The 21,913-nt window shown below is 35.7% G+C and overlaps 1 protein-coding gene across 3 annotated transcripts; it reads left to right on the top strand.

Moving 5' to 3' along the window:
- Positions 1–1,019: 1,019 nt before the first annotated feature.
- On the top strand, positions 1,020–21,037 carry LOC138713193 (zinc finger protein 493-like). Of its 3 annotated transcripts, XR_011335795.1 has the most exons (5): positions 1,020–1,309; positions 3,323–3,513; positions 4,816–5,091; positions 9,508–17,730; positions 17,765–21,037. XR_011335795.1 is itself a non-coding variant. In XM_069845090.1 (4 exons), exons 3-4 carry the CDS (start codon positions 4,961–4,963, stop codon positions 12,056–12,058), a joined length of 2,682 nt encoding a protein of 893 aa, XP_069701191.1. In that variant the 5' UTR covers positions 1,020–1,309; positions 3,323–3,513; positions 4,816–4,960; the 3' UTR covers positions 12,059–21,037. The 3 variants fall into 3 exon arrangements, 2 of the variants coding, with proteins under 2 accessions (XP_069701191.1, XP_069701192.1); XM_069845090.1 differs by having other exon boundaries at positions 9,508–21,037; XM_069845091.1 differs by lacking the exon at positions 3,323–3,513 and having other exon boundaries at positions 9,508–21,037.
- The last annotated feature ends 876 nt before the right edge of the window (positions 21,038–21,913 follow it).

Here is a 21,913-nt window from a genome sequence, read left to right as displayed (position 1 = left end):
TAGGGTATTTGTTACACAATACTACTAAACAGAAAGAAAAAAAAAGAACCAGAACAAAATTGACAGGTTTTTTTGTCACATTAGTAACGAGTTGTATTTCCTCGGACATTTGCAACAGCTTGACATCTTTCTGGCATGCTTCAGTGTTTTTTTTTTTATTAATCGTATGGGGAAAAGAAAATGTTGTCTGTATGTAGTCATACGGCATATGGTGCCTAAGTTTTGTACTCGGAGATCAGTACAGATCTTAGATCATCTTTTGCTGTTCCTAATGTATTTTGTTTGATGTTCATAAATAAAAATTGTCCACCTCTCCAGCACTGGAATCCAGAATTATATAAAATAATGGTTGAAAAACAAGAAGTGCTGCAAATACACACTCCAAGATTCATCGACACAAGTGTGCATCTACGGTGGGGCTACATGGTGTATTCATTAAATCAAACTTGTTGTATAATTAAAATGTAAAGCAAAACAATTTCTTTACTTCTTTAATATTAAAAAAAAAACCATTAAATGACAGTCAGGGAGATAGAGAGAGGAGAGTAAAATATATTTCAAGTGAGAAAACAAGGGGTGGGGCGTATGGCTAAGAAATGAATTACCATGACAGCACTGGTGGCGACCCATTATTAAATAAGAGTTGTAGAAATCAATATCAATATTCCCATGTAACCAGCTCACTTATCTTATACTATATTCTATAGCGTCTGAGCTCAGAGTTGTGATTAAATCCCGGAAAAAAAAAACAACCAGATAGTTTGTCGTAACCAGGATTTGAACCCGGGCCCGCTCGTTTCACTGTCAAATAGTTCAGAAATTTGGACTCTGATAGCGCTGAAGTACAATAGTTTCCTCGTTCGCTACAAGAGTGCTCTCATAAAGAAATCTCCGCTTAGTGCGCTATCTAATGTGCATAACGCAAGGATGGGGTTCTAATAACCATGAATCTCGATTGAAATAAAATTGATATTCTTTCTTAACGTTATAAAGGAAATTATCCTCTGCTTGTTAGGGATTTAGCTAAATAACTATGCCTGCAAGTATCAACTCTCGTATTGATATTAACTGTACAAAGGGATCTTTAATCGTTTCTATAATAAATATGTCATACCCTTCTCGAACGACTTTAAGTATCTGGGGATTTATAGCGTTCTCTCTTGCTCCCTGGGAGCACCATCATTATTATAATGTGAATTGTTTACAATAATTTTTTTGGTTACAAAAGAAAGTAAGGGATGGCAGACATTTGTTCTGCATTATATCTCTTATTTCATCGGTTAGAAGTGGTAGAAACATGACTCTATAGGTAAGTATTTCTACAGTCACTATAATAAACTGTAATAACAATGCGAGTTTCATGGATGTTATATGTTATGCTCCGGAGGGTCATGTATTTTTGCATTTTTTATTTATTTTAGTAAAACATTAGGCCTATTAGGAATGTGCTGCTATAGGGATGTAGTGGTACTGTTGGCACAGTATCAATAATATGTATTTTCCGTTCGTTGATAGTGTGCCAGGGAATATTAATTTGACATTTCAAGATTTCTCAAATTCATCCAAGACTCTTCATAACAAGTAGGGGCTGGGGTTTAGGTATCTACTTGTTGAAATGAACTAATCGTGAAACAGATATGCAAGACGTCACACAATTGCCCGTTTCAGTGTAAAATCAAGTCTTTAGGGACAATAGACCTACTTGTTTATAACTATAGACTAATTGAGGACCGTTTTTGCAAAACTTGCTAACTGAAAAAACTAAGTTTTACAGGAGAGACAAAACACTATCGTAAGCAAGTTTTGCTGTATCTCTCACTTATAGCAGAAACCAAATTTTGAAAAAACGATCACACTTTGACACACTACAATGAAGAGAAATAACCCAATTTTACTAAGACGCTTTGAACGTCATGTAGAGACCTGCCTTATGTTAAGAATCCATCAAACTCTCAATTTTGCAAAAACGGTCCTCAATTATTCATGATCACCAGCCATTATCATTGTTGTTGATACTAACACATCACCATTACAGCCACCACCACCGTCATCACAACAAGATTACCACCTTCTCTCCTTTCCCTACCACTCCTTCTCCTCCTTATCATCATCATCGCTGTCATCCTCCCTTAGAATCATCTCTACACTAGGTACTATTAGCAGTACTGTCCCAGCTAACAGCATTACTGCTTTGAAGATAATTTACTGAAACTCTTAGAGCAATCAGGACATTCTTTAGGAATGTGGTATAAAATAGCATTAGAACAGGAGATCGAACACTGTCGCAGTTCTAGGGTTCTGTAATGCTCGCCCTTATTAAAACTCAAACTCGAACCAGCTACCTGCATACCTGAAGAGACAAGCTCATTTGCCTACTGATCTAGAGTTGTGTTCAGACATAGATTCGAGATCCGCTTGGGCTGACGATCTGTTTGAGTTTTATCCGCGGTTTCCTCAACTATAACGCGAATGTCATGTAATCATATGGCGAATCCTTAATCTTTTCTTGCCAAATACAATCTTGCTAGCTCTCACTAATTCCATCAATGTCAAATAACCTAGAAGTTGACACAGCGTCATTAATAACCAACTAAAAACACTGTTCCATCTCCTTTCCTTCTATTTTCAGTTCCTCATGGTCCTCGCCATCTTTGTTCTGTGAGTTTGTATTTCATAGCCTATTTTGCTACATTAGTGGCGGCCAACTCAGTCTGCTAATCGAAGTACTATTTGATTTTTTTTTTTGTAGCCTGTAATACAATTATGAGATGAATTTAAATACTATTATAGTCACAATCATGCCATGGTATGAAAGAAAAATTTCATAACCTCAAGCGGGATTCGAACCTGCGACTTCCTGTACTCCGGTCGAGGTTATGAAATTTTTCTTTCATACCATGGCATGATCATGACTATAATAGTATTTAAATTCATTAATATGTCACATCAACGGACGTTTATACGTCACCAACATCGTTAAATGAAGATTATAATTATAAGATTGATTTTTCAATTGTCTCTCATCCCCTGACCACAAACCCTAAGTGTCTTGGTTTGGCTTTGCGAAGGCTGGACCCAAGACATGTCTTTACACTTTGGTCCATTGTGCGCCATATATGCAATGATTGGTCAAGTCCGACAGGTGGTTAAGGAGGCATTCGTGAATTTTACGCTGACAGGTGGATCTATCCTAGACTACCTTAGCCCCTAATAGAGCCAGGTTCCATCCATAGGTGATAAGCCCCAGGGGCTAGAGCAGATATCAGCATTGGAAACCATATTACTGCCAAGACTTCATCTCAACCTATTTTTATTATTGCAGATGATATACGAAATGAGGGAGATGTGGAGAATGTTGATGGAATGATAGAGAGAAATGGGAGTACCCCAAGAAAAGCCCTCTTCAAAGTCTGCTTTGTTCGCGACAAATTCCATGACGACCTGACGAGTATCGAACCTGGGCTGCCTGGATGAAAGACCAATATCCCAGCACTTGAGCCACAGACCCAGCATGTGAGTGGCTTATTTGTATGTTGTATTAGACCAAGTCTAGTAAGTATTCTTCATTGGTGACTAATTGTTTCTCCTGCTACCTATCAGCAGTATGACTCCGACCATCTGTTTTATTTTATGGATGACAGTGAAAGGGGAAATATTGGAATCAGAGTGCTGCATTGGAGTTAAATCGCTCACTTGAACTCGGTCAAATGTAGCATGCTCGAGCGAAATAAGATCGGTTGTGATACACTCGTAATAAATAGAAGCACAGTACAAGGTCATCTCACCGACATGTCTTATCTTGTATGGAAGATGACAGATAAGATACACATATGTTTTGCTCACACGGTAAAAATAAGGCTTTATTTTCTGCGTTTATGACAAACGTTTAATGGAACAGTCAATGGAACGTACCAAAACAGGAACATGAAGTTATAAATAAAATAGTATGGAAAACTTCGATATACAGTTATTATTCCTAATTAATAATTATTCAATATTTGATTTACCACATATATAATAAGATAGGTCCATACATAGTGTTCCGCCTATATACTGCGACAATGTAGAAACGTTTTACAAAATATTATTATATAGCAGTAAATTAATAACAATATTAGTACAGAGATAACGTCACAGAAAATATAATAAAACGAATAATCATGCTGCACAACTGTTAACAGATGCAAAGATTGATACATTAATTATTAGAGATTATTATTATTATTATTAATATTATTATTATTATTACTACTGCATTATCGTGATTGTGTTCTCCGTTTATAATAATTACATTTAGATCCAATAACATCTATCAGATGTGGCAAAAAAAAAAATCACTCCTGTGTGGGGGGGAAACAAAAAACATTTACCTACAACATTTATATTACATTTTAAAGCAAGTTTTGTAGTTGTACTATGGAGAGGTTAGTTAAACACTGCAAAGTTTTGAAATGCTAAACATCTATGATGTTACTACACAGTTCATCACTGTAACAAGAACGAATGTCTAACGCTCGGCTTATACCGTTTGAGGATTTATCACTCGTGACAATTTTACCCATCATGCATGTGCGCTACCTATCGGATTATGCTATGAACTACTTGGCGCTCGAGCGAAAACGTCTGATGCAGACCTCTGATTGGAATGATGGCAAGGAAACAGACCCGTAATTTTAAGGAGAAACTAGTATCACATAGGTTATTCAAAAGTATGCAAACAACTGAAACATCTACACAAAACTCTCATTTATAACTATGATGCAAAGGAATGTCAGTTCCCTTATTTATTCTTTATTTTATTGCTTTTGTTTTCAGACCATGTCATTCACCATGAGCTTTGAAACAAAAGAAATGGTAACTAGTTGCTGTTACTTCAACTGTCCTGACTGTACAGAAATGAACGTTTACTTCAGATCTTCAAAGATATTCTGAAATTTTTTATGCAGTCTGTTAGCAAAGAATGGAGGAAGAAATGAATTCTCTGGATCATGGCGTGTGTTTTGATGTCCCATCAATAAGAGGAGGAGCAGGAGAAGATGAATTTACACTCCGAGAATATGGAAGTTGCCTTAAAGATATAGGAGGAAGCAGGCAAGTACGGTTCTCCATAATTCATCGTCATATTCACATTACTAATAAGTTCATGTCTCACAGATCTCAATGTACTTTTGTATTGATAATGAATTCCATAATTGCTGTCTTTTCAGTCTTAATTAGGAATAGCAACAGAATAGATTACATGGGTCATTCCATTGTAACGGGTGTTACATCCACAAAGCTAAAAACTGAACACTTTCAATGCGGCCTTAATAGAATCAAAATTTATTTATTAAAACTATTTCCCCAACATTTTCTGAACATTTTGATATAATATAATCCTAAGTTTATTTTAACGAAGTTGAATAACAAGTAAAAAACATAGTGTAACGGGTGTTACAGAATTTTGACATGAACTTTTGCATAGTTATTGAAAGATGTAAAATTCTGTGAGTTTAATGCACACAAATTAACATCCTTTTATATGGATATATATTAAACATTGACAAAATCAAATATGTTCTCAGTTTTCCTTTCTGCTTAAAAGATTTAATTTTGTATGACTTGAGGCTTTCCTGGCGTTTGATATAGAATAACTCTTCTCGGGTTCTCAGCCAGGTGAGTTGGAGATTAGCTTCCAAGCTTTCGACGGCTAGCTCTGCCATAGATGGCAGAGCTAGCCGTCGAAAGCTTGGAAGCTAATCTCCAACTCACCTGGCTGAGAACCCGAGAAGAGTTATTCTAGATTTAATTTTTTTCAAGAAAAGCTTCTGTAATGGCTGTTACATGACTTGTAATGGGTGTTACACTATGCAAATATTTCTACTTTACTCAAATGATTGACACTCTTTCTCTTTTCATTAAAACAACGCTATTAAAATTTAATATAACGAAATTTCTGTGTAATAGCAATTCCATTTTATGTAAATAATTAAATTATCTATGTATTTTAAAATTCTCAGAGCATAGTCTATTTATTAAATAGCCTAGAATGGAACAAATTGATTGAGGAACATTCAAATTATGGTTGTTTTACAGATATTAGTGCATGTAAACATCTTTTTTTTCATCTACACTGTCACTGAATTCATAATACAGTCTGTTTCGTTGAGACTTGACATCAGGTGTTGGTAACTTCCTGACCAGTTGACTAAATTTTACAAAATAAATATAATTTTCATCAACTTTGAAGATTTTTTTTGCTGTGCCCAGAAACTTTCAGGAACATAATTTTAACGTCCTCTTCATTGTCAGCTTGACTCTGGCATATTCCAATGTTTCGTTACTTCTTTCCACCCTTTGATGACCCAGGTTTCTTGTTTTCGCTTAAAAATTCTACCAAAACAAACATGTCAGATTTAACTTCAGATCTATCAATGCTGTACACTGACATGGGAATCACTTGTGTTTCACTTGTCAGTATCCCATGTTCAGAACCCCAAAATCTGTGGAATCATCATCTTATGGTGCTAAAGAAAATCCAGACTGCATAGTTGTTCTGTGATAAATCACTACTTATTATGGCATAGGATTTCACTGTATCATTAGAACCCAAATGCAACATGTTTTTTTCATGCGATTGTTTACAGGAGCCATTTCTTGAAATAAGCACATTCAGGTGCATTAGATCGTGGTAGAGCAAACAAATATTTTATACAGAATGGACTCTTTGCAGCTTTAACTACTTAAGAGAGAGTTAAAAGCTATTTTTTATTGTAATAGGTTACAGCAGGCAAGTATAACATTTTGTAACTGGTATTACATGAATACTGTAACACCCGTTACTTAAAGAGTTGTAACACCCGTTACACCGTTTCTGGATAAAATAAATGAAATATTAATTTTAAAATGTTATGGTCTCAACAAGCAATCATAATTAAAACTTATTGCATATTTTGTGTAACGGGTGTTACATGCTACAGCAATTTTGAATATGCTATAATTATTTACTGAATTTGATCTTACCTTGAATTGTAGTATATGCTTGAACTTGGAAAGCTTCATACATTTCCCTCCAAAAGTGCAAGATCGACAACATGGTGTTTTATAACAACAGCAGGATCTTAAACTTAAGCATGCGAAATAACATATTTACTATTCAAAGAACCTACCAACAAACATAAAAAAAAACTGCAAAAATATTACATACAAGACAAGTTTTCTTTAAGGGCAGTGTAATTCATACTTTTAACAGTTGATATATCAAAGTACCATACACTTTATTAATAAGTGAAAAAATCACTCAGAGGCTCAGTTGGCATGGAATGACCCACATACAGTACATGTCTGAACTGTCCAAATTGTAATGTTGATATATTATATCACACGGTTGTATATGAGGGTGGCAATTGAAAATTCTTTACCCCTATTTTTTTTTTCTCTGAGATTCACTCCAAATAGAAAATTGTTATGAGATCATTGTCCAGAAGGAGCCTGTAGTAACATATGAACAAGATTCAGACTGCAATACGACTAGATAATAAACAAAGATGATATAACTATAGCTTTGACCACAGAAATATATTCTTTTCTTCGTCATATATATATGGTTAAGTACTCTTTGTCCCTTGTGGCCGCTCACGAATAGTGAGAAGATTTCTAAATTTCAATTTTCACAAATATATTCTTTTCTTTGTAACATGTACACCCTTTGACACAGAAATTGGTCGCTGTTCAGAGATTAAGTCCTAGCTCAGAATAGCTCAGAAATCATTGTGTATTTACACACGTGCATTTTACATAGAGAGATTCGAAGCCAGGTCTTTGTAACGAAAAGAAAGAGCTCTATCGCTGAGCCATAAAGGCTTTGTAGGGAATATATCATTTTGTGACATACAGATACGTCGCTGGTATGCCTTGACTTCATCCTTGGACCTCGATGCTTAATATTTCACCATGTGAATCTCTCCTTAATCCGAACGACACTTTGACAGATTCACAGTAGAGGAGAGCGACTATTTTCCATGTCAAAGGATGTACATCTGTTGTGTTTTTATTCTTAATCTTCACATACATGGGTTTGGTAGTACATGTATACTAGATATACAGTAGCGTGCAAATTAGTCCGAACAACGTAATTACTTATGCAAAAACACTCAAACGGGATAAAAAAAGGATCTAAGACATACCTCAGTAATCTATGTGGCCTCCCTTGTTCCTAATAACAGCTCTGAGACGATTTGGCATGGATTCCACTAATTTCCCACAAATATTCTTCATTTCTTCATTGCGAAACCATACACCAATGAGGGCAGAAATCATCTTCTCCTTTGTAGAACAGTCCATTTTTTGCATTCTTCTTTTGCAAATTGACCACAAGTTCTCAGTGGGGTTGATGTCGGGTGAGTTGCCTGGCCAGGGGAGTACCTGAATATTCTTCTTGTTGAAGAATTCTGTAGTTTTTCGAGACGTATGGCGTGGTGCCAGATCTTGTTGGAACACACCTCTGCCATCTGGAAATGATTTTTGCAGCTGGGGTACGATTCTGTTTCCAATAAGTGAATATATTTGTCAGAATTCATCATTCCCTTGATAGGTATTAATGCTCCAGGCCCTTCATGTGTAAAACAACCCCAAAACATTACTTTAGGGGGGTATTTATTTGGAGATGAGCTGCTGTTACTTTTTCGGATCCTTTCTGTACGTAAGAAACACAGTGGCCGTGGACCTCGAAATGAGACTCATCGGAAAAAAGTATATTCTTCCAGTCATTCACTGTCCAGTGTTGATGTAATTTTGCCCACATTAAGCGTTTTTTTGCACATAACAGGGTTTAGCAGTTGCTTCTTAATAGGCTTACGAGCCCTTCGTCCAGCTGCCAAAAGCCTATGCCGCACTGTTGTGACGTGAATATTTGCCCCAGTGGTAGCCATTAACTCGGGGGTTAAGTCGACAGCAGTTAGTCTAGGATTTAATTTACTTTTCCTGACAATTAAACGATCCTCTGCAGGTGAAGTCTTCCTTTTCCGGCCACAGTTTCCTTTTTTCTGGGGTGTGATGGATCCAGTCTCCCTGTATTGTTTTATGATCGAATTAACAGTAGCCAAACCGATGTGACATTCTGCAGCAATTTGCCTCTGTGTCATAGAAGAATGCTCTGCTAATGTTATAATTTTAGACTGTTTTCGTGGAGTTGTATTCATTTGTGAAGACGACAGAATGTACACAGGATTGCAGTATTAAGTCTTCAACACAACTGAAATGCTTATAAGTAGAAAACGACAGGCAAAATGTCACATATTATAAAAAAAAAATGACAGACTTTCAACAATGGAATTACACGTACTACAGATGTCAATTAAAGCGGTATGAGCAGCTGTGAGGCCAACAATGACAGAAAATGTAAAAATATGTCGTGTTCGGATTAATTTGCACGCTACTGTAGTCTTATACCATAAAAATAAGGTATTTCAAATCCATTAATCTTAATTTTTTAGAAATATAATTGAAGTACGGTGTGTTTCCTTTCAGCATGAATATGGTTCCCAGCCAACAAGGTGGTTTGAATTCAGTTTCGGGGCAGCAAGGTAATATGAATTTAGAGTCCAGTCAGCAGAATAACGAGAAAAACACGACCTCTACGACTCAGTCAAATTCTTCAGTCAGTGAGGGAGGCCAGTCATTGATTCCTACTGGTGGACCATATGACTGTAATGTTTGTGGACGACAATATCAGTTCCTTCCCGATCTGAGAACACATTCTGTTATACATGTTCGACAACGCCCTCACGAATGTATGGCTTGTGGAAAAAGGTTTATATTTCCAAGTGATTTAAAAAGGCACATTCTTATCCATACAGGTGAGCGCCCATATGAGTGCAATGTCTGTGGTAATAAGTTCAGAAAATTAAATGTTTTGAAGCGACATGCATTGATACATACTGGTGAACGACCACACGAATGTACTGTTTGTACCAGGAAATTCAGGGACATAACTGATCTGAAGAAACACATGCTCTTCCACACAGGGGAGAGACCTCACGAGTGCAATCTGTGCGATAAGAAGTTTACATTAATATCACATCTGAAGAAGCATTCGCTTATTCACACAGGAGAGCGTCCACACGAATGTGCAGAATGTGGGAAGACTTTTATACGAGTCAGTGATCTCAAAACTCATACTCTGATACACACAGGGGAGCGTCCCCACGAATGTAATGTCTGCGGCAAGAAATTTAAATTGTCGTCCCACCTCAGGAAACATACACGTATTCATACTGGGGAACGCCCTCAAGAATGTAACGTTTGTGGTAAGAAATTTACCTTTCCTAGTGACCTCAAGACCCATTCTCTGATTCATACAGCAGAGCGGCCTCATGAGTGCAATGTTTGTGGGAAGCGATTCACTTTTCCTGGCGATTTAAAAACACACTCTCTAATTCATACAGGGGAACGTCCTCATGAATGTACAGTTTGTGGAAAGAAATTTATAAGAGTGACACTTCTAAAAAAACACTCCTTGATCCATACCGGTCAGCGTCTTCATGAATGTACAATATGTAACAAGAAATTCACAAGATTAACACTTCTACGGAAACATTCTCTTATTCATAGAGGTGTTCGACCACATGAATGTACGGTGTGTGCAAAGAAGTTTACATTTTCTAAGGAATTAAAACTTCATTCAATGATACATGAAAATGAACAACAGCATCAGCAACAACAACAACAGCAGCAGCAGCAACAACAACAGCAACACCAACAGCAGCAGCAACTTCAACAACAGCAGCAGCAGCAACATCATCATCACCACCATCAACAACATCAGCAACATCATCAGCAACAACAGCAGCAGCTTCTTCACCATCATCAACAACATCTTCACTTACAACAACATCATCAACATCGGCAGCAGCATCAGCAGCCACCATCACTTCCTTCAAATCATCACCACCATCATCAACATCACCACCAATTACCACCACCGCTTGAACATCATTTAACGCACCATCACATAACATTACCACCACCATCACATCTACAACCACCCCTACAAATGCAACAACAACCACTACCACCTCCACCTCCTCGCCCTCTTCCCCCACCTCTGCCACCACCACAATCACAACCAATGTCGCAACAACCACATCATCACTCACATCAACAGGTACCACAACCACCACTGCCACAACCACAACAGCAGCAGCCATCACCACAGCAGCAACTACGTCTTGAATTGCCTCCACAACCCCCGCCACCACCACCAGCTCCACCACCCCCACCAATGCTTCCTCAAAAACCTTCACTCATCATTCCACCTCAGCAGATATTTGAATGTAATGTCTGTGGAAAGAAGTACCCGTCTTCAACTGAACTAAAATCACATTCACTAATTCACGTGGGGCAAAGACCTCATGAATGTGAAACCTGTGGCAAGCGTTTTGCATTCCCGAGTGATCTTAAAGCTCACACCCTGTCTCACACAGGAGAACGACCACACGGATGCATTGTATGCGGTAAGAAATTCAGTAAACTAAATGTACTGAAAAGACATTCTTTAATCCACATGGGGGAGAGGCCCCACGAATGTAAAGAATGTGGGAAGAAATTTAGAGAGGCCAGCGACTTGAAGAAGCATGCTCTGATCCACTCCGGTCAGCAGCCCCACGAATGCAGTGTGTGTAAGAAGAAGTTCATACTGATGTCGCAGCTGAAGAAACACGCCGAGATACACACCGGCATCAGGCCTCACGAATGCGCAGTCTGCAACAAGAAATTCCTACGCTTGTCAGATCTGAACACTCACACACTCATACATACGGGAGAACGCAGGCATGAGTGTACAGTGTGTGGTAAGAAGTTTACACTCGTGTCTCATCTTAAGAAACATTCTAGGATTCATACTGGGGACAGACCCCACGAATGTACAGTGTGCGGCCGGAAGTTCACATTTCCTAGTGATTTGAAAACACATTCACTCATTCACACTGCAGAACGTCCTCATGAATGTAATGTTTGTGGAAAGAAATTCATTTTTCGCAGTGGTCTTAAAGTTCATGCGCAGGTTCATGCTAATGAATGACCTTTTCTACATCTAACTTCAGGAAACATTCCAGAATCTATACAGGAAAATATCGCAAGGATGCATTGTATGTGTGAAAGTAAACAATCGTAGGCTCTCTGAATGAAAAAAAAATAAGACGGATTGCTCTTTCTTCCTTAAAACTTATTCTTTGTTCGTATTGTTATAAATATGTCTCTGCTATGAAATAAAACCAGAAAGCAAGATATGAATATATGCAGTTATCTGTTTCTTTGTATACAAGATTTTTTTATAAATCACTGACAAAACACTAAATTCTGAATCTCTGTAATACATATAATCTTCATTGTCTTTATTCATCAGTTCATTGGGTAGTAAGAATAAAGCTTAAGTACTTCCTCAAGGTTTATACTTTTGAGTATGAGCACTTCCTGTGATTATATGCTCGTAACCACTAGAACATACTCATATTCATAAGAATAAAGACATTCTACCTAACGCGAATATATACTGATCTCTACAGCCTTCTTGATCGTTTAAAAGTTAGTATGTACTCGTGTTACCTATTCTCTTTGACCACATTGCACCGTGATGCTCAGTTTTTATTTATAGACTTTCACATGCTATCCGCATACTGCAGTGGTTTGTGTTTTGGTTTTAATAAATAAATAAGTAAATAAATAAACAAATAAATAAATACTTAATTACTTACTGGCTTTTAAGGAACCCGGAGCTTTATTAATTAATTAAATAAACAAATAAATAATTAATGAATAAATAAATAAACATGAAAGAGAGAGAGAATAAGATAAGTGACGTTAATAAACAGGAAACAAGAAAACAGTACTGGGAAATCGTCATTACGGGATGTTGGATAGAGATTACAATCCATTTCTAGAATTCCAGTTATGCTAATTCTATTTTTTATTTTATATATATATATAATTTAAAGTTACAAGTAATTGCATTTTGCAATTCAAATTTTACAAAATAAACTGTAATTGTTAATCATATTTAACAAAACAATCTAACCTTATAATTTGATAGCCATTCATATTTTTATAGGTTATGTTTTTTATGAATAACAAATACGTGTTTAACCTTTTTCACATTCACTTTTGTGAAGCGTTAAAGGCTTCTGAAGTTCACGTCTTTTTCTATATTTTTGCGTGAGGTACTACATCGTTCATAAATTCTGCCTTTTTTTTTAATTCAACTTTAAACTGAACACAAATCAACAAATATTCAGAATTGAGCCTGCTACAAACCATACTCAGAATAACATGAGAATGAACTTATAAATATGAGAATATACTAGCTTTTATTCTTATCAAGCATGAGTATATATTCTGTACAAGATGGACACTTGAGTATATTCTACTATGCTTCCATGTTATGAGTATATAATCAAAAATGAGTAGGTACTCAAATGTTTTTATTCTTACTAACAAGAATATATACTAAAAAAAGTCCAGTATATACTATACACTCATGTTTATTCTTACCACGGGTTTGGGCTAGAAAAGCATAACAGATAACCTTTCTGGCCTTTGTAAATTCAACCCTGAGGTTGGAATTTGTATGCAGTTCTGAAATGTGAGGATATATCATATTTCAGCATATACAGTAGTTGAAGGGAGGAAAAAACTCTTCTAAACTACATAATATGCATAAACAATTTTCTCTTTATCAGGGATACATCGTCACATATAATACATCATCCATTTTCGGAAATGAAACTGCAGTTGTGTTGTTTTTAATGCTTTATCTTCGTTTCGGTTACACTCTTCAATTACAAAATCTATAGGCCATTCGGTATGTCATGAAACTTGCTTGCATGTCAGAGGAAAAAGAAAGTGAACTGAGAAGCTTCTCTCTCTCTACGCTTCTACTTGTAGCAAGCAAGCTCACTTACCCCCACCACAACGTTATTACTAAATGCTACAGTGCACGCAAGCATTTGGTTTCACGAGATATGCTTCTTCAATACAAAATACTATATATACATTTGCATATAAGCAGTGGCAGCTCGTGAACTTGTGGATTGGGGGAGCTGCAGTAGATTTTGGTACATAAACATTTCACTTCTTGATATAATCTATACTAATAATAAATCTGTAGCCGAAATTTTTCTGGTAATTTTCGATTTTCCAAAAATAATTGGTCCTAACATATATAATTAACCACCCTGAAACCGAAAATCGCTTTTTTGAAATTTTTGTTTGTATGTCTGTATGTCTGTCTGTCTGTCTGTCTGTCTGTTTGTTTGTTACCTTTTCACGCAATAATGGCTGAACGGATTTCGATGAAAATTGGAATATAAATTAAGTTCGTTGTAACTTAGATTTTAGGCTATATGGCATTCAAAATACATTATTTAAAAGGGGGGTTATAAGGGGGCCTGAATTAAATAAATCGAAATATCTCGCTTATTATTGATTTTTGTGAAAAATGTTACATAACAAAAGTTTCTTTAAAAGTAAATTGCGATAAGTTTTATTCCTTGAAAAATTTTGATAGGACTGATATTTAATGAGATAAATGAGTTTTAAAATTGAAATAACTGCCATCTAAGGCCGTGTAATGAATTAAAAAACAAATGACTTCGTCTATAAGGGGCCTTGGACAGCAACAATCGAAAGCTATGAAAGATAGCCTACAGAGAATGTTCCTGTGTTTGTATGAAGTAATATCGGAAGCTAAATTAACCGATTTGTATAATTAATTATTATTTCACCATTGGAAAGTGTAATTTCTCTAGATGGACATAATGCTATAATGTTATTACAGTAACTTCTGATATAATAAATATAATTTATAATGTAATGTAATATTACATAATATAATTTAAGTTATGTGAAGGGTTCAGAACCATAGTGGGCCAAACGCCATTTACTGAATACGTAGAAAACAAGGGTTAAAATGAAGTTATTACCATAATTAAATGGAAACATATAACAAGTAAAATAAAGTATACACATTAAATCTAAATGATGTCAATCTTCATTAAACTCTGGTTGCATGTAATAAAAATTAAGAAACATGTTAAAGGAATTGTCATTGCACCAAATGAGTGGTCTCTGGACAAAAATGATCGCATTTTAATTATTTGGATGCAATTTAAATTAAGTAACATTTTAACGATTTATTCTTCTATCAAACAGGAATGTTCACTGGATCAAATGTACTATTTTAATTATGTAATTACTTTGTATTTATTTCTAACAGGTGCAGCGGAGCGCACGGGTACGACTAGTTTCTAATAGGTATAGGACGAAAATAAATGCACTACATATCGAAAAATCAAAACTTCCTGACTCAGTTGGAGATGTCTGTGGCATCATTTGCCATAATCGCTAAAAAAAAAAAAAAAAAAAAAAAAACTAATACCATCGATTTCAGTCTGAATTTCAGATCAGCAGACACTCAACATGCAAGCTACCAGTTCATTCTGAATTGTTTTAGAACTACCTTTAAACAGTGGCATGTTCCAAATGATTTTTGAGAGGCTCGTTTAGATTACTCGCGAACTGTAGCAACCCACGGAATACACCAGGGTTCTTTGAATCGTTTTTTCATCATGTCCCCTAAGGGGAAATTCATATTGGCCACAAAATCAATATTTTTTAAATAATTTCACGATTTTTTCTCATTTCTTGATTATGTTTGAGACTATTTGTTCTATTCGCTTCACTTAGTTGCGCAGCAATATTAGTTTTGCCTAACATTGCCAGTGAAACAACATTTTTCAGGTGAGACAGCGAAGATTCGTGCTTTTTAATTTTTAGGGGCAAATGTCCTAAATCTGCCACACCACTCCTAGTCTATACAGTATCACCACCGAAGAGGAGGCAAGGAAAACAAAATACAGATTTTTTTTGTTCACATCCACGTAACCACAAATGCTTAGCGTCAATTTCATTGTTATACTTCCTTACATATATGCACTATTTCGGCTGGATGGAGCTTGAGTAAGATTTAAGTCGGGTAACGAATGGCCATTTAATTTCACTTCATTACATCAATCTTCTCTGCAAGGGAAAGTTGAGAAAAATAAAATTAATATTCTGTAATTCACACACACTCATGCTTGCACATTTGCACTGGTTAAGTTACGATACTAAGACGTCATACCAAAGCAATGTTCTAAAAGTGGAAAAGAAGTCTCTTTCGTATTTTACGTGGTATATTAAAAGGATTCTACTCGTGCAAACATTTTGAGTTAAGGCAAATATTAGGTTCTGCTGGAGGCTGGATATATACGTAATAATAAGGCAAAAGAGAATATTAATTTCGTTATATTAACTCGATAAGATTCTACAACAGTAAGTATGTGAAGAGAAAATAAAAATTTTGTCATTAAGTTTCAAGGGAATAGAGAATCCATTTGACGTAGCATTACAATAGTGGTGTGGGAGTGGAGGAAAGATCTTCCCTTGACGCCTGGCTCTGCAAGCCACTGCAGCAAAATATGGGTTCTAAACAGCGGCAGTTTCCCTCTGCTTCCCTTCATCTCTCTACCCCCTGACCATGCAAGACACACTCTCTATGAGCTGCTCACCCTGCAGATTCCAGGACGACTTTGAATGCAGTGTCAATTCCAATACAGTCGATGCGGAAAAAGATTATGCATAAGATAATAGTACATATTTCCAGCCAGATGAAAAATAAAGCAATTTACCAATAAAAGCTGTAACAATTCTTCTACAAATTAAAATATTATTACATTACATTTTCCTGTCAAAGCAAGGAGTGCTGCAGCTCCGCAGCTCTTATGGATGGGCCCCTGCATATAAGGGTGAGGCATAAGTCAGGTTACATGCAAACAGTTACAGTATAATGTTCAATATGAAAACCATCTGCTCAGATGCATGCATCTATTCAATACACCAAGTTGCATAAAACTTGTGTTAGTTTGGTGGGGGTGATAATGTAACATTGCTTCTGTGATCCTTTCTTTGAAATGATGTGTTAATTTTCGCAGTGTACACGATGGCCTATTCCTAGAAGTAAAAATGTATGAAACCAAAATGGTGATCTTGACATGTATCTGCTGAAATATGGTAAAATCCTCAGGAAACAGCTTGGTCATCATTGAGTGAAAGAATTCAGAATCTGCTAGAATTCCCTCTTAGATCTTTCGATATTATTTTAAAATGTGAATGATGTCTAGTATATAAGCTATGAACATTTTCAAAAGCTACGAAAAACAAATTGGTAGCAACTTTATTTAATAGTAATTTTAAAAAATACCCACAATGCTACTGGTAATTACATGCAACACAAATACTGTACAGTGAAATGTCTGATGAGTAGGGACCGGACTTTTATGCAATATCAAGGTGTGAAATATGTACATATTTATGTAAGAAAAATAAGTTGAATATGTACCAAAATATGTAAAATCATGAAAATATTTAATATCAATATCTGCGCTGGTTTGTTTTGTTAAGCCTATATATTTGTAGTCTGGTACAATTTTTAATTTTCTGTTCTTCATGACGATTTCTACTGTTTCTGGTGCTCTTCCCCGTTTCTGAGTATCATCATTTCTGTCTTGTCCACATTTATATCAAATTTGTTTCTATTGCATCATTTTACCATGATGTTTATTGTTTCTTGTAACTTTGTAAGGTCTTTAGACCCTACTACTATGTCGTCCGCTGAAGCGTATGAGATTATTCCCATCTTGATTTTTACAATACAAAGTAGTTGCCTTTTGTTCACTCATATTTACAGTGGAAGGTTGCCTTTTGTTCACTCATATTTACAGTGGGCGGTAAGGGGTGAGTGCCTCTTTTACTTCCTGGAACTAAGATGTTATGTTTCGTCCCGAAATATATCCTTTCTCAGGTAGGTAAAAAGGCTTTTTAAATCTGTGTATTTCAAATTGTAAACTTCCCCAGCAGAAGTTTTTTTCTTTTTCCTTTCAGAGAAGTAAAAATGAATAAAACCCCAAAATATGTAGATTTATGTAATACCAAGCCATAATATGTAATGTGGGTTAAATATGTAAAAATATGTAGTATCAAATTTTAATATATTAATGGTAATTACAAGATTCGCAAAGATTTGTTATTTATATACCGTTAGGTTGAAAGGAATATAATATGTAATTACATAAAAATCCGGTCCCTACTGATGAGCATAGATTGAAGTATACTGGCTTTTAAGGAACCCGGAGGTTCATTGCCGCCCTCACATAAGCCCGCCATTGGTCCCTATCCTGAGCAAGATTAATCCATTCTCTATCTTCATATCCTACCTCCCTCAAATCCATTTTAATATTATCTTCCCATCTACGTCTCGGCCTCCCTAAAGCTCTTTTTTCCTCCGGCCTCCCAACTAACACTCTATATGCATTTCTGGATTCGCCCATACGTGCTGCATACCCTGCCCATCTCAAACGTCTGGATTTAATGTTCCTAATTATGTCAGGTGAAGAATACAATGCGTGCAGTTCTGTGTTGTGTAACTTTCTCCATTCTCCTGTAACGTCATCCCTCTTAGCCCCAAATATTTTCCTGAGCACCTTATTCTCAAACACCCTTAATCTCTGTTCCTCTCTGAAAGTGAGAGTCCAAGTTTCACAACCATAAAGGACAACCGGTAATATAACTGTTTTATAAATTCTAACTTTCAGATTTTTTGACAGCAGACTGGATGATAAAAGCTTTTCAACCGAATAATAACAGGCATTTCCCATATTTATTCTGTGTTTAATTTTCCTCCCGAGTATCATTTATATTTGTTACTGTTGCTCCAAGATATTTGAACTTCTCCACCTCTTCAAAAGATAAATTTCCAATTCTTATATTTCCATTTCGTACAATATTCTGGTCACGAGACATAATCATATACTTTGTCTTTTCGGGATTTACTTCCAAACCTATCTCTTTACTTGCTTCCAGTAAAATTCCCGTATTTTCCCTAATCGTTTTTAGATTTTCTCCTAAATATTCACGTCATCCGCATAGACAAGCAGCTGATGTAACCTGTTCAATTCCAAACCCTCTCTGTTATCCTGGACTTTCCTAATGCCATACTCTAGAGCAAAGTTAAAAAGTAAAGGTGAGATTGAAGTATTCTGGGAGAAAAAAAAAACTTTTCTGTAACTTACTGTTTATTATAGCTTTGTATTTTCGTGTAACAAAATTTTGTTACAACAAGGTAATTTTGTCACTCATGTCGTTATAGCGGCATTTCACTGTACATGAATGTTATAGGAATTATATAGGCTGTGTGTTAAGTGTGAATTGTGAAGGTTTGTCGTTTTATATCTAATCTGATATAAGCATTGAATGATTTATAATGATGCTAGATTTCTGGGATTAATTATTATGGATAAACATACAACAAACTATATTTAAATAATTGATTAAATGGCGATCTTACTCGTGTTAATTATGTAAGCATGTGTGGCTTACAGGTATTTCAGTGTTACTTGACACCGTCCTCAGAGCCGACTTTAGTCATGTCACTGTTATTTCCGGTGTGACTCCTCCCCTTTGCTTACGTCTTACGAAGTGAAGGCTCTATAAAGTCTAGGTAGGTAGTATCGTTCGCCATTTTTGTTCTTTCGTTGCCGAGCTACCAGATGAATCTATTTGCTTCACTGTTAAACATTATCATGTTGTAGCTCCTATGATAATAAATCAGACGCACTGTAATTGAGCAAATAATTGAGTGGCAAATAACGTCCTGGTGTGATTTCTGCGAACGCCAACGAAAGAGCCAAAATAGCGGGCGATTATATAAAGTATTTATCGAGCCATAGGAAATTCATTACATCATCAATAGTGAATGACAAGACACACACGTTTAAATGTAGCTGACCTGCAATGTGATTGGCTGCCGGAAATAAGAGCGATGGGACTATAGATTTCGGCGCTATCTCAACTTCGCTGCCTGTTGTGTGGGTGCGTTCGTGTGATGAAGAGTTGTGTCAAATAGTGTGTGTGTTCTGAAATTGATCTGTGTGTTGAGAATTTGATTAGGGAGTGTTTAGTGTGTCTGTATATTTCATATTGTTCTATTGTGTTGAGTTTTTGGTTTTTGGGTTGTATGTGCAGAATTTCCATGTCTGTATTCATGTTATTGTATGTGTGGTTAGCATTAGTTATGTGTTCGACATATGTAGATGTATTGTGTCCTCTGGTTATTGCTTTAATGGTTCTTTGTATGCCGAACACATAACTAATGCAAACCACACATACAATAACATAAATACAGACATGGAAATCCTACACATACAACCCAAAAACCAAAAACTGAACACACTAGAACAATATGAAATATACAGACACACTAAAACACACCCTAATCAAATTCTCAACACACAGATCAATTTCAGAACACACATACTATTTGACACACTATTTCATCGCACAACAGACAGCGAAGTTGAGATAGCGCCGAGATCTAGTAGGCTCTGAGGATGGTGTCAAGTAACACCGAAACAGCTGCAAGCCGCACATGCTTACATAATTAACACGAGTAAGATCGCCATTTAATCAATGATTTATATTCAAGTGTTAAAAGTAGTGTACGAAGAATTCAACATGAACTATATTTATGTCAAGAATATGAAATGTGCTTTTATTGAGAACTTTTATAGAATGGCGTTTAGCTGTAGAAAAATATTTGAGTGAGACCTTCAGTTGCTTCTGTCCTTGATTTACAGCTTTTCCTCGATAATGTAATGAAGATGTTCATTTTTTTTTTTTTGGAGTGTTGTATTTAAAATTGCCACTTCTTACTCTTAACTGAAGACAATGACTAGGTGGTGCTTCTGTTAATATTGCGCATAATTGTACAGAAGTTAAATATAATATGTAGCTAAGTAATTTACTTTGACGCACATAGGAAGCTATGATGTTGTGTATTGTACAAAGTAAATAGTGCTTGGAGAATGTAAATATTAGATGAGATTATGTAAATTGATTTTTATACGACTGCATACTGTTGAAAATAAAGTAGACAACGTGTTACAGATATAACTTCAATTTTTCTGGTAAACTGAATTTTATTTATGTGTGATCTCCTTTGTCCAAAATCCTAGTCCCATTGTTGACACCTCAGAAAATTTCAGTGGAGTTTTCAGTATCAGTTTATTCGTTGTTATTAAAAGGCAGTTTTTTATGCAATAAAACATCGAAAAATTCATGTAATTATACTTAAAAATTGACAAATATGCACTCAATTGTCATGATATTACAATCACAAAATGGTTACTTACGTTACACGTGTTAAAAATGACATTTTTTCCGAGCAGAGATGTTTGTGAAATGAGATTGCATCTGAGTGGAACAAACCTGCGAACAAAATAATAGCTGAGAGGTCCTGAGTTCGATTCCCGGTGCCAGAACGAATTTTTCACTGTTGGGTTTTGAAGATAAATAATGTTTATGTATATATGTGCACTACATGACTGATCGCAGTCAGACATAAACCTTTAACAAGTGATAATATCTTGTGAACTTATTCTATTAACATGGTTTTTTTTCAACATAAAATATAATGTATTTAGACGATTTCATACACTGCAACTACCACTTATCTTTTCAAGGAAAAAAGTTATCGTTGATTGATTTTCTACTTCAAAAACATATTTTTCCCACACTGGAATAGTATAAAATAAACCTCAATTAAGAAGTCTTACATTTGTTATATTGCGACAACTCAAACATCTTAAAAATCTGCAAACAACTACTCTTCAACATGCTTTTTTTCCTTATTAGAATCTGACTACTATTTTTTTAGTTATTATTAAGTTTAAAAAAATGCAAAAATATTCTACTTCATTGGAAGTCTACGTAAGTACCGCCTTCTCTCGTTATTGGTTGACAATTAGGAAAGGACGAAGTGAATAATATATTGTGTCACTCTTTAAGA

The sequence above is a fragment of the Periplaneta americana genome, chromosome 14 (genome assembly GCF_040183065.1).
Source record: "Periplaneta americana isolate PAMFEO1 chromosome 14, P.americana_PAMFEO1_priV1, whole genome shotgun sequence".
Lineage (NCBI taxonomy): Eukaryota > Metazoa > Arthropoda > Insecta > Blattodea > Blattidae > Periplaneta > Periplaneta americana.
This window is presented reverse-complemented; position numbering and strand designations above follow the sequence as displayed.